The sequence below is a fragment of the Rhodamnia argentea genome, chromosome 8 (genome assembly GCF_020921035.1).
Source record: "Rhodamnia argentea isolate NSW1041297 chromosome 8, ASM2092103v1, whole genome shotgun sequence".
NCBI lineage: Eukaryota > Viridiplantae > Streptophyta > Magnoliopsida > Myrtales > Myrtaceae > Rhodamnia > Rhodamnia argentea.
Genome location: NC_063157.1, coordinates 29689717 through 29702774, shown reverse-complemented (window position 1 = coordinate 29702774; position 13058 = coordinate 29689717). Strand labels below are relative to the sequence as shown.

At 39.8% G+C, this 13058-nt stretch overlaps 1 protein-coding gene across 3 annotated transcripts; it reads left to right on the top strand.

Moving 5' to 3' along the window:
• Window positions 1-448: 448 nt before the first annotated feature.
• Window positions 449-12502, top strand: LOC115754088 (TBC1 domain family member 2A-like). Of its 3 annotated transcripts, XM_030693013.2 has the most exons (19): window positions 450-800; window positions 1541-1610; window positions 1925-2542; window positions 2630-2815; window positions 2913-3026; window positions 5073-5131; window positions 5340-5406; window positions 5550-5601; window positions 5699-5791; window positions 5916-5999; window positions 6132-6356; window positions 6492-6556; window positions 7594-7655; window positions 8081-8150; window positions 8945-9025; window positions 9118-9219; window positions 10643-10767; window positions 11513-11636; window positions 12028-12502. In XM_030693013.2, the coding sequence occupies exons 1-19, from the start codon at window positions 754-756 to the stop codon at window positions 12106-12108; spliced, it is 2325 nt and encodes a 774-aa protein (XP_030548873.2). In that variant the 5' UTR covers window positions 450-753; the 3' UTR covers window positions 12109-12502. The 3 variants fall into 3 exon arrangements, with proteins under 3 accessions (XP_030548870.2, XP_030548873.2, XP_048139821.1); XM_030693010.2 differs by having other exon boundaries at window positions 449-800; window positions 6132-6556; XM_048283864.1 differs by lacking the exon at window positions 450-800 and adding an exon at window positions 1211-1356 and having other exon boundaries at window positions 6132-6556.
• Window positions 12503-13058: the final 556 nt, after the last annotated feature.

Sequence of the window (13058 nt, the reverse complement as noted above, 5' to 3'; positions counted from 1 at the left end):
TCGCTTACAAAATTGTTATAAACGGAATTCTTTTATATGAAAATATTTATGCGTAAATTATAATTAATAATAATGGCGTTTTTTCTACAAAATAATCATCTAATCATTTATTATTATTATTTTTTGCGATGAACGGGACTTTAAAGCTGGTGCCTGCCTTCCAATAAATAGAGCCGGGAAAAAAAAAAAATTGGAACCGCCAGAGGGTGAACAGTACAGTAAAATAACAGCACCGCATCACGCCGAAATATCGTGTCGGCAAATCATAGGGGAACCCCCTCCCCTTTCCTTTTTCACCCGGGGGGAACCAGCGTGGGCCCCGCTTTCCCATCTCCAGTTAAAAATGGCTAATGCACGAATTTCATTTCCTTTAAAAAAAAAAAATAATAAAATGGAAAATAAAACTCTCTCTCTCTCTCCTCTCTCTCTCTCTCTCTCGCACTGCGAATGGTTTTTCGCGAGGAGCTCCCATCGTATCACGAGATCGTCACATGAGGGGAAACGGCAACGATAATCTCGCCATCTGCATGTGCCTCCTCCCCCTTCGCTTAGCCCACACTCTCTCTCTCTGTCTCCCCCTCACTCTCTCTCTCTCTCTCTCTCTAGAATTCAGTTGCAGAGAATCCAGGAGCAGCCATCTCGATCTCCTGCTCTGCTACCCCGAAGAAGACGAAGGGCGCAGAAGAAGCATTGAAGTCTCTCTCTCTCTCTCTCTCTCTCTCTAGAGCCTCGCCCAATCAAATCGGTCCACCAATGAAGGCCCAAGTCGTTAGCCCCGTCATCGCCTTCGAGCACAAGAGGTAATCCCCCATCCACGCGTCCCCTCCCCTCCCCCCCCACCTCCTCCTCACTTTTCGCTTTTTCGGATCTATCCCCGTTGGCTCGCCTTCGTTTTCTTTGTTCCGCGATTCGATTCGAGAATCGCGTCGTTTCCGGGACCAGTGCGTCCTCAGCATCGGGGCTGCTCCTCCTCGGATCGCATTGGTTCTTTGTGCATCCTCTGGCCGCAATCGAGTGAAATTCGGTCGTGCGACCGGTCCAGTCAAAGTTCCGAAATGTCGCGGTAGCTCGGTCGTCTACGGATTCGTTGTTTTTACTGGATAGTGCGCACGGAGTTGAACGTTTCCTCTTTTTTCTTTTTTATGCCTTTTTTTTTTTTTTTTTTAATTTTGTTCTTTTGCTCCTTTTGATAAGTAGTAAGGATCGTCTATGGTCATAAGCTGAATGTGTGATTGTTTATGGGAAATTTCGATTCCGCCAATGTAATGTTGAGCACTATGGGAAGTAGAAGCTATGTTTTGAACAGATTATGTTGTTGTCTAGCCTGAGCAGGACGTCCTTGGAAGCTGATTGCAGGTAAAACCCAGCTGGGTCGTGGTTAAGCTAGACTTCTTTGGGATCTGTTCTGTGGGGGACTTTTGAGCTTAAATTGTTGTTTATTCTGCTTGTCTGTGACATGATGACTGCACATGCTATGTTGGAGACGGGCTGTAATGTTGTGAGCTGAGGACGATAAACTGATAACAGCTTGTTCTGGCAGGGATGCATATGGCTTTGCTGTGAGACCTCAACATGTGCAGAGATATCGAGAATATGCAAACATCTACAAGGTTTTGGCTGCTCATTTTCTTCTGCATATTCTGTAGCTCGCTGTATGATGCTGTGGATCTCAAATGACCACTACGTTGAAAAGTTATGGAGTGCTTAACTTTTGCCAATTCTTGACCAATTGAAAATCTCGTTTAAGCAGTTTAGTTCTTTTTTTTTTTTTGTTCTCCAGTATATTAAGAGGCTATTTCTGTGGTTCTTAGCCATTGATCTACACACCCCTCAATTTTAGTTATCCTAAGAATTGACAGAGACTTTCATCAGTGATACTTTTGGTGAAGAAAACAGTAGTTATTATTTGATGTTCTTGTTTTAGGAGGAAGAGGAAGAAAGATCAGAGAGATGGAATAATTTCCTTGAACACCAAGCAGAAACTGCTCAACTGCCTGTTAATGCTTTAGCTTCAGAAATAGATGGCACTATCTTGGAGCACAACCAAGACGCAAATGACCATTTGAAGGATGGTGTTGAAGGAGGTGAACCTACTGTTGACAAGTCTGGTTCTGAAGGTTTCACCAGCAATGTTTTAGAAAAAGAACTTCCAGCTTCGAAGGAGTCAAGAGTGCACAGGGTCCAAATATGGACCGAGATAAGACCTTCTCTTTGTGCTATCGAAGATATGATGAGCCTCCGTGTAAAGAAAAAGGGCAGTACAAAGAAGAACGAGCAATCAACTGAAAGCGCGAAGCTTGTTCTTCCGTTTGAAGAGGCACGATCCCCAAAAGGAGCATCTGAAGAGGACTCAGAGGATGAGTTTTATGATGTTGAGAAATCAGAGTCGTCGGATCACATTCAGGACTCAGTATCCAGCGATAGTTCCAATGTCACTGCTCCAGAAGCTACGGTGGATGCTCCTTTAGAATCTTCATTTCCTTGGAAAGAAGAATTGGAGGTTCTTGTTCGAGGGGGAGTGCCAATGGCATTACGGGGAGAGGTATATCATATTCCAGATATGTGTTTTCGGAACAAGGTACAGTTTCACCTAATCTACTTTTTCTGCTCTTCCATGCTTGTATTTCAGCTTTGGCAAGCCTTTGTCGGTGTGAAAACACGCCGGGTGCAAAACTATTATCAGGATCTGTTAAAGCCGCCAAGTAATGCTGAAATTACTGATGAAGAGCAAATGGTTCAATCAGATAAAGACAGTAAGGCCTCCAACGCAGACTCTATAAACATACCTGAAAAATGGAAAGGGCAGATTGAAAAGGTATCCATGGCACAAACCTTACATCCCGCTTCATCTGATGTGAGCTTGAGCTTGTATGCGCTTATATGATGGCTGCTCTATTGCATTGGCAATGCAGGATTTGCCTCGAACCTTTCCTGGTCATCCTGCCCTTGATGAGAATGGTAGAAATGCTTTAAGACGGTTGTTGACTGCATATGCACGTCATAATCCATCTGTAGGATATTGTCAGGTATTTTCTTCACTTCGTACTCCTGTCTACGATTTCTAGCAACAGAATATTGTGGTGCGGCCCTTAATGGACATCCACCCTCTCACTTAATTAATCATTTAAACTATGGTTCTCCCTCTGGTACATATCCCATTCAAAGACTTTTCTTATGTGGCACATTACAGAAGCTGGTAGTTTTTTCCACTGTACTTTTAAGTTCCAAAGAAGTGTGCCATGTGCGCCTAGCCAGCAAAATGGGGCCTAAGCATCACAAAGGGATTGAGTTGCGGGTTAAACTGGTTGAAAGTATTTGGTATTTAATTTGCGTTATCTTTTGTTCGATCCTTGTTCCATATGTTTGGCTTTTGGTTTTGACTTTTACCATTTAGGATTTATTTTTAAAGTGAAATGTGGGACTTTTCTTGCTGTAATACCTGAACTTTTACGTATAAAGTTTGCATCTAACATCACCTACATTTTTTACGCAATTTTGTTATAAATTAGAACACATTGTATTCTTGGAGGAAATTCAAATGTGGCTTATTGGAGGGGCTTCTCGGTATGCCCTACTGATGAAGTTCTCTTGCAAATCCAAGCTCAGAGAGCGGCTCCAAAACCTTCCGATTTGGGTGCTATTGTGGGGCAAAAATGCGACTACCATGGACAGTGCATTAGACTTTTGGCAAAGTAATAGGTCGCCTAACTCTGATATTGAAAAGGATAACAGTGCTGGGTCTTATGCAGAGCAAGGCCAGTTTTTATTAAAGGGGTCTTCTATTTTGTAAGTAGGTGTCCTGAAATGTCCTATATTGTGGCATTATGCATGATACCATATTTAACAACCTACAAAGCAAAAGTCCTAATGTGCTTACTGCAAAAATTTGCTTAGTAGGCCATGCCAAATCTGCTTTTTCTTAGTCCCTAATTATGTCGTATATTGATGGCTATCCATCCATGGCCATTGCCAACTTGACCATGAGCCATTGACTAGTCTGACCTTTAGCCAATGTGCTTGTTCAGCTGGGAGTAAATTAGATACATATGGTAAAAGAAGCAATACAATGGTAGAATAGAAGTATGTTTAATAATCTAGACCTTGGATCATGTAGGGCTTGCTGTTAATGTATCTTTGCTGCAATGGTGTTGTGTCAAATCAATTGCATGAGCAGATGTGCATGATCCAACCATGGCACGTTATCATGATGTCACATCTTTGGACTTGAACTAGACACATTTCTTAAATATACAGCAAAATTTGACACACTTAACTTTTATAAAAATGAGAGTTGGCTTTTCATTTGTGAGTTTGTATAAACTGGACTAAACAAATACTATCTTATAGTGCCAATTTGTCTATGAAAATGTGTTGTTTGCTCGAATAATAGCCCAACTTACTTAGTGGAACATGTTTAAATGCGTTCAAACGGGTCAGGTCAGGAGGGTCGACCTGTTCATAGCACCTTTTTTTGGTGCTTATAATTGGGTTGACTTGTTTATGATATGTTTGAATTAAGCTCAAACTTAACATAAATGATAACAGTTAGTGTTTGTGTCAAGTAAGTCATGTCGGCATATGCCAACCATCCCATCCCTAGATCCTAAGTATCATCAGTAGATATTGGGGGATGATAACCTAAAAAAGGTTTTCGGTATTACAAAATTACAAATATGTTGCATTTTCATAAGCTTTGGGGTTCGATGGTTTTACTACACTCTTGGCTATTTTCATTGGATTATAAGCTTAGATGTGATTTTTCAACACAAGAATAAAGCAGCTATATGGGTAATTAAGTAGCTGTGGTACAAAAAGATCTGCATGTAAAGGATTCTATAATGTCTGAGAACACGCTGCAATTGAAATATATATCTAATCACAAGAAATTCTTTTGAACAATTTAACGGGGAAATATAAGTCAATCATGGGAAATGTTCCAGCCATTTGAAGTATTTGTCATTCATATGTTTGGCGCTCTGTTCTTTGATATATTTTCTGGTTTTGAATTCTAACTATATATGGTCAACAGATAATTGACTCTCTACATCTCTCTTCATCGAATTTACCTGCAGGCTATGAACTTCTTTGCTGGCTTACTACTTTTGCTGATGCCGGAAGAAAATGCCTTCTGGTGAGCATGTGGTGAACATTGGTATATGAATGCTTACCAAAATGGTTGTTTCTCTGTGGCTTTATGACCACAATTAAGTGTCCAATATTTTTATCAGGATGATAAACATGAATTTTCCTTTTCCAAAGTGCAAAGTCATATTGGCAAAAAACTGATACATCTGTAGCACCAGTGAGTCAGTTACTAAATGTTGTTCTGCTACCTGCAGGACTTTGATGGGCATAATTGATGATTACTTTGATGGCTACTACTCTGAAGAGATGATAGAATCTCAGGTGTCATTTTTGCTACAGGCCTTTTCATTTCCCTTGATGTTTGCTCACTTTATAAGTGATGTTGATAAAACCAACTGTCAAAACAGCGCATGCGTGTGTTGCACAAGGCTGTTGTTGTGATATATATTTTTTTCATATATTAGGTTGATCAACTTGTTTTCGAGGAGTTGGTGCGAGAGAGATTTCCCAAATTGGGTTCGTTGTTTTCTTAAACCTGCAGTTTCAGGTCCTCTCTTTAGTTTCCTTATAAATTGCTTGCTTGATACTTTTCTTTCACTCTTCTACAATGCAGTCAATCATCTGGATTTCCTGGGGGTGCAGATTGCATGGGTTACAGGACCATGGTTCTTATCCATTTTTATGAACATGCTACCCTGGGAAAGTGGTCAGGTTCTATGCTGCTGCTTTTATTTATGTGACATGATGCTGCCCATACAGAAGCCTCTTATACTTGTGCTGGAAAATTCGAAAGATGATTTCTGTATTTAATCTGTTTCTATGAATTTCAGTTCTTCGAGTTTGGGACGTTCTGCTTTTTGAAGGGAACCGTGTCATGCTATTCAGAACTGCGCTTGCTTTGATGGAGCTATACGGTACGGTGATAAACAGCTAATAAACAAATTTTGCACCTTCTGGATGTGGAGCTTCTGCATAAAATTCTTTTCTATTGAGGATTTTCTTTTTTTACAGGACTTAATTTCTTCAGTTTTTTTTTTTTTTTCCAGGACCTGCATTAGTTACTACCAAGGATGCCGGAGATGCTGTCACTTTGCTGCAATCACTGACTGGATCAACATTTGATAGCAGCCAACTTGTTTTGACGGCCTGTATGGGCTACCAAAATGTAAATGAAAAGAGGTTACAAGAGTTGAGAAATAAGCATCGGGCAGCAGTAAGAGCTACAGTTGAGGAAAGATCTAAGGGCCTTCGAGCTTGGAGGGATTCTCAAGGTCTGGCCTCAAAACTATACGGTTTTAAGCACGACCCTAAGTCAATGCTAGCAGGAACAGATAAAGTAGAAGGATCGGTTGGTAAAACGGCAAATGGTGATTTATCTCGGTCAAATTCTGACTCTGTTAATGCAGATGGAATTGTCATCAGTTTAACAGGGGACTTAGAGATAGATTCAGGTCCAGATCTTCAGGAGCAGGTACTATACGTTGGAAAGGAAGAAGTTAACTGGTCCTTTTTTGTTGCTTGATGGCCATGCAAGATGTGCTGCTGTTGCAAGAAAGAAACTTTGAATTATTTCTTTGTCTCCACGGGGGAGTTGAACTTGGCAAATTTAAGCTTTTTCTTCTGAGGATCATGGCAGAAACTATTCCTTGTGAAATTTTTTCTCGATACCTGGTGTGTTTAAGGGATTGGATTGACCATCACTCGCCATTAGAAGTTAATGTAGCTGTAACAGACAAATCAATCCAATACCAACCCTTACACTGTTAAGCACCCCAGATATCACAATTGTAATGGTTGATTTTGTGTGATCATCCCATTGGTGTAGATGTCTGTTATCTACATTAATTTCAAGTTCTAAGTTAGAATAAATGGTCTCATTTAAATTGGAAGATCCTACATACGAAATTGTGCCAGCTAAAGGTGTAAATGTTGGTAGGTCAACCCAGATTGAGATTGTAGGAGCTAGATGTTGTCGTAAAAATCATGTCAGATACTTTTTACCTTTTCCTTTTTAATGAGCTTAACATGTTTATTTTGCTAAGAAAACTATGTGCATTATGCACAGCCAGGTCAAATTTATTGTTTTTTTTTGGGTAAAGAAAGATAACCCAGCCAGGTCAAATTTATTGTTAGTGTGCTTCTGATTGAGAGTTCTTATGGCCATTTAAGTGAAAGGCTTAGCCTACCTCCTAAATTGCTCATTTCTTGGTCTATTTTGTCGTTGTAATCGTTGAACCATCAACCTTGCTTCAAGATGAACTATCAATAGATTTTCCTGAGCTTCTGCGAATGCATCTTTCTTTGTCTCAATTATTGTCTCGCTCGAATTTCACTAATAGTAGAGTCAAAGTGTATGGGGCATTTGTTGTCCTTGATGAATCTGATTTCGGACAGAAATCTTTCTTGTTAATGGAAGCATACATCCCAGAAAAGTTACTTTTGTTCTAGCTTTTCAGCTAGCGTCTTCTTTAGAATTTCCCATTTACTGTGAGGCATGTTAAACTGCAGGTCGTCTGGTTGAAGGTCGAGCTCTGCAAGTTGCTGGAAGAGAAAAGATCTGCTGTTCTTAGGTTTCATCTATTTTATCTGAAGCTCTTTTATGAAATGTTGTAGCATGGCATGTGCCATAATCGATGAACTCCCCCCTTAGTTTACCCTAAGTCACATTTTCATTAAAGACTATCGATAGGCCATTCCCTTCTATTTATATTACCATTTGGAATTTTCTTCTGTAGGAAATTGAGGTTGTATATTTGCAGTTCCTTTGTTTTTGGAGTGCATCTATTATCTTAAAACACCTCATTTGGACTCCCTTGAGTAACATTTTGTTCAGACATAGATGGACGATATAACTCACATGTATATCTTTCGGAAATTTTAGCAGCTATTCTAAGATAATTCAAGACAGCATTGCTGTGATGTACTCTGTTTTTGAGCCAACTATTTGCTGTGATGCAATGACACTAATATTTTATAAGCTTTGCCTTTTCTCTAGAGCTGAGGAGCTAGAGACAGCATTAATGGAGATGGTCAAGCAGGATAATCGGCGAGAATTGAGTGCTAAGGTAAAGATACCAGTACCCTGGCTCTGAGTCGCCAGATTTTTAATTGGCTGGAGCCTGGAGGACTGATGCATTTCTATCTTATTTTTTTGTGACTCGAGTTGTGAGAACAGAAGTCATATTTTACTGCAAAATCAGTCACGTATATACCACCCAAATCACAGAGCACGACAATGTTTTAATTGGTTACATGGACGCCAATCATCAAAACGTGAAAGTTGGAACTCTGAACGTTTACATTCGGTCTAGCTGGACCCTTTTTTCCATAAACAATAACGTTGTCAACATGGGGGGAATTTATGATGGTTTAATTGTTGTTTTTTTAGGGGGGCGCAACGGGGGTTGTTGGTAGATGTAATTTTCCAGCGAGAACATGTGCAAATAAAATTCTAGAGGTCATATATGTCACTCTTGGACCTCACGGACTAGCCTCTAGGAGTACTTTTTGGCTATTCTATCTCTACTATAAAGGAACCAATTGTTTTTTGAAGTCATCCTTCAGCAGGGGAAAGTGCCTGAGCTTTAAAATTTTCTGTCTCTACAAAATGGAATGAAATACCCTGGTGGATGCGCCCAAAAAGGAGGATTCCTCTCACCTTTGTGTCTTCATTGGTTATTTTCTCTGGCAGACTGCCTCTAAAGGCAAAGATCCCTCCTCCCCTTCAGTCTTTTCTTACTGGGCAGTATTTGCAGTAGTATCTTGGAAAATCTTAAGCAAGTGAAGTCACTTTCTTTAGTGGGCTTTTTTCTGTCTCTCGAGGGAGAAGAAACAAAACTATATTTGCTTACTGTTTCAGGTTGAGAAGCTAGAGCAAGAGTTTGCTGATCTTCAACGAGTTGTTTCTGATAAGCAGGAACAAGAAAGTGCCATGCTTCAGGTTTGTTTCCTTATCCACTATTGACGGTTCTTCAGCATTTTCTTTCTTGCATTGTGGGGTGGTGGTCACTAAGATGTTCACCCATATTTTAGGTCCTAATGAGGGTAGAGCAAGAACAGCGAGTAACAGAAGACGCTCGGAGATTTGCTGAGCAAGATGCAGCTGCACAGAGATATGCTTCTCAAGTGCTTCAGGTTTGTCACTGCTTTTGCTTGCACCTTAGTTTTGGGAAGTTTTTTGGCTGATCGGGGAGTAATGATTTTATGAGAATATAAGTAATTCATTGAGGGAAGGAAGTAACAATATTATGCAATATCTGCTTTGCCCTGTATGGGTCATTTAGGCAGTACTTCCTGCCCTTGATGAGATGAGATGTCATCAATGGCAGTGTCATCAATGGCAGGAAGTAATAATGTTATGCAATATATGCTTGCAGTATATGCATTAGGTTATGAGAATGGAAATATATCTCTTACAAAACAGAATCTTAAGATTCCAATGGCAGTTAAAATTAAGCAAATTTCATTGCACAAGCACATTTAAATCTCGTCAGGTCGATCATATTGTATAGTGGTGCAATTCTTAAGTCCCAACAAGACTGGCAGTCTCCATAGCTCATAAATATGACACGGAAATGGGCAAATTATCATACATTCTGCTCGGAAAATATTAGCCATAAAGAACATAACAGCAATTCCAATGATCATTGCACGTCTGATTTAGCTTTTCAAAGTATCTGCGCTGTTATATCCTTTCTTGCAGAACTCCTACTCAACTTGCTTTTCTTTATACTGTGCTTTTTTAAGGACCTACAACATTGAAAATGAGTATCATAAGAGCAGCTTCTTGGTTTTTAGTTTTTGCCACTGATGGCCAGCACTACTCGCTTCAATGTTAGTGCTACTTATATGAGGGAGGCAAAAAGGAGTCTCTTTTAACCTTTCTTTTACAAAAAATATTTTGATAATGCTGAGTCTCTGTTAGCCTTTTGCTCAAGGTATTTTTATGTATTTATTTTCACACCATGTTCGTAAGAATTTTAGAATTGCCTCCATTTATGGTTGAAACTGGCTGTCAGAAAGCATCAGGAAAGTTGAGATACATCAAGTGGAAAATTTTTCACATTACTATGCTTCAACATGATTGCAAAATTATGTTGTCTTCTCCCCAGTATTATTGCGTAGTGTTGTGTTGTAATCTTACATCAAAGTGCAAAAGTGCTATTGATCATTTCGGAACCTGTCTTCTACCCTAATAATGAATTTCTCTTTGAACATATCATCGTCTAGAATAACTATTTGACTGTACACGTTGAGATTTTCCTGAGTTATGGATCTGTCGTATACAGAGTTTGTGATAAATCTTAAAATGCATATGATGTTCTTCGATAACTTGCCACATGAAATATATTTTGGTTATAATTTCGTCACGATCATCTGTTGTTACAAGCTATGTTATTCCGCATTTTTGCTGAAACAGTGACTGAAAAGATACTTAGAAGTTCTAGAAGTGTCACTGTCAGGAGGTTACATAGCTACATAGGCAATGGATATATGTCTATCTGCATGTTACTCTAATTGTGTTTACAAACTTTGATGAATGGCTGTGGTTATGCAGGAAAAGTATGAGGAAGCAATGGCTTCTCTTGCTGAGATGGAGAAGAGAGCTGTAATGGCAGAATCAATGTTGGAGGCTACCTTGCAATATCAGTCTGGCCAAGTCAAAGTGCAACCTTCCCCAAGGTATGGCTTAAAGTGGAACAGCTTAAGTGCCGTAGTTCATCCTTGCCGATGAAGCTGCAGCATCGAAAATTGGCACTACTTTATTTCATTTTTCAATTCCAATTTGTTATTCGACCAAAAAAACAAATCCAATTTGTTAGCATAATTATTATCTTTCGCAAGTTTAATCCCATTAATGCTGTCCTGACCTTTCTTGAGATATATTTATGCTGGTACATGAGGAAGACCCTGAAGAGTTTGAAACAAAGAACATAAGAACCCCAAAGAGAGAATTCTTGAATCTTCTCGGAATTCACTGCCACAGTACTCAAGTACCAACCAGGCGCAACCAGGGTAGTGGAACCAAATATGGTTATTATGTCATTGGTTATGAATAGAGAAAGAAGACATATCAGTGGAGAAAATATCCAGTCATTTATCCGTGCCATTTCTTTATCAGTAGACAGGCATCTATCTGGTCATGCATCAGTATTGTATCTAGGTAGCCAGAGTTCATAGTCTAAACTTGCTTTTCAATTGCGACCTTGTAATGCTGTCGACTTCTCTGGTCTAATTGCTGTTCTTGTTTCTGTATTTCTAATTTATCCACGGTCACCACTCATGGTGACTAAGGTTTGGCACGTGTATCACATACGGGATAAAGAACTTCTGCTCGTTGTGTGCATGTGATGCTTCACTCTTCTAAATCTGGCACTCGCTCCTGTTGGTTGAGGGAAAATAATTCTAAATTAATGTTTCTTTTTAGATCCTTGCATTCAGAATCTTCGCCAAGATTTAGCAGTAATCAAGAGTCAACACAAGAGCTGCCCACCAGGAAGATAAGCCTTCTCAGTCGACCTTTTGGACTTGGCTGGCGGGACCGCAATAAGGTCAGCACTGTAAATGCATTTATTTATCTTGAGGATGATCTGCTTGGCCATTCAGGCAATCAGGCTGTCTTTAAAAGGTTCAAGGTCAATGTGGCATTTTTTGGGCACTCGCTTTCTTTTATTGCATACATGCATGATTATAAGTGTGCTCGGATGAAAGACTTTCGCACGTGAAATCACACTTTATGATACCGTTTCATTCGGAGCTTATAATACAGCTGTACCAGGAAGCAAGAATCACTGTTTTTGCTATCGTTAATATTCTTGTCCTAAATTTGCTCAAAATCTTGATGAATCTCAGATATTTAAATTGCTTTGCTACACACTTCTCTAAGTTAAGAGCACGGGTTTGATATGTGGTGGGGTTTCTGATGTCATTTTCTGAATACAGCAGCAGGAAAACCAGCCAACGCTGACGAGCCCAATGATGTTAAGCCTACGGATGAGATCCAAAGTCCTAGCTCCCTGCTAAAGGAAACAAATGGCATCGAATCACAAGGCACAGAGCAAACAATATCAGGTTGATCAGGACCAACGCCGTCTAAAGATAGGTCACTGGTCCCTCAAGTTCCTAGCCGGCATTAATATTTTTTAATCTTGGGCAAATGAAGGCAGCAATTCAGGTGAAGTTTGAATTTTGTGGTACATGCACATATGTAATTCTTTTCCGCCATCCCTGTATGAACTCTGCATTTATTGTTTTGTTTGTTCGTTTTAAAATAACAATAAAATTTAGCAATATAGCATTAGCAAAAATCGGAGAAAGGATGTAAAAAGAACGAGAGGTATAATTTTTTTAGAGCTATATACTGTATGCATTTACCTGGGTAAACAGTGCAGCTGTGTAGATTTGGGTTGTTCCTGTAGTCATTGAGACTAAAAATTTTATTTAGCGGAAGGTTTGGAGTAGAAGAGGTGGATGCGGTGGCGGGCGCATGATCCGGAAAGGCGGGGCAAGCCTTGTGCTTCAAACTCTTAGCCAAAAGATGAAACTGTAGATTTCATATTCTCTTCTCCTTTTCTGTTTCCACTCGGGTTTTGGTTACACGTAATAATTGCAACATTTTGCCTTTATCTGTTTCATTTTGAAGATGGTAATGCGTGCCTGCGCACGGCTTATTCCTTCAGCTTTATAAGATAAACATTCATAGTAGCCAAAGTATTTGACCCCCTACTCCCCCCAAAAAAAAAGTAGCCAAAGTAATGGCAGCTTCGTCGTTTTGTAAAATCGGGGTAGTGCAACTTCGTCGCCCGGCTTACACCTGTGCCCGACACCACTTGGTTAGCCCACCACCTCGGCAATTTTGCTGCCAACTTGTAACTGTCCTCGACGGAAGGATCCTATTGAAATTGAATCTATGAAAATAGTTCGTGGGACTGAAGGATTGGCGAAGTCATTTTCTTTAGAAGAAGGCAGAGAGT

What these genes read in the sequence shown, in the direction of transcription:
- LOC115754088 (XM_030693010.2), top strand. Translation starts at nt 754, where the DNA reads ATGAAGGCCCAAGTCGTTAGCCCCGTCATCGCCTTCGAGCACAAGAG. An exon ending in CATGCTACCCTGGGAAAGTG is followed by an intron (nt 5,792 to 5,915) that starts GTCAGGTTCTAT and finishes TATGAATTTCAG; the next exon opens with TTCTTCGAGTTTGGGACGTT. An exon ending in GGCGAGAATTGAGTGCTAAG is followed by an intron (nt 8,151 to 8,944) that starts GTAAAGATACCA and finishes TTACTGTTTCAG; the next exon opens with GTTGAGAAGCTAGAGCAAGA.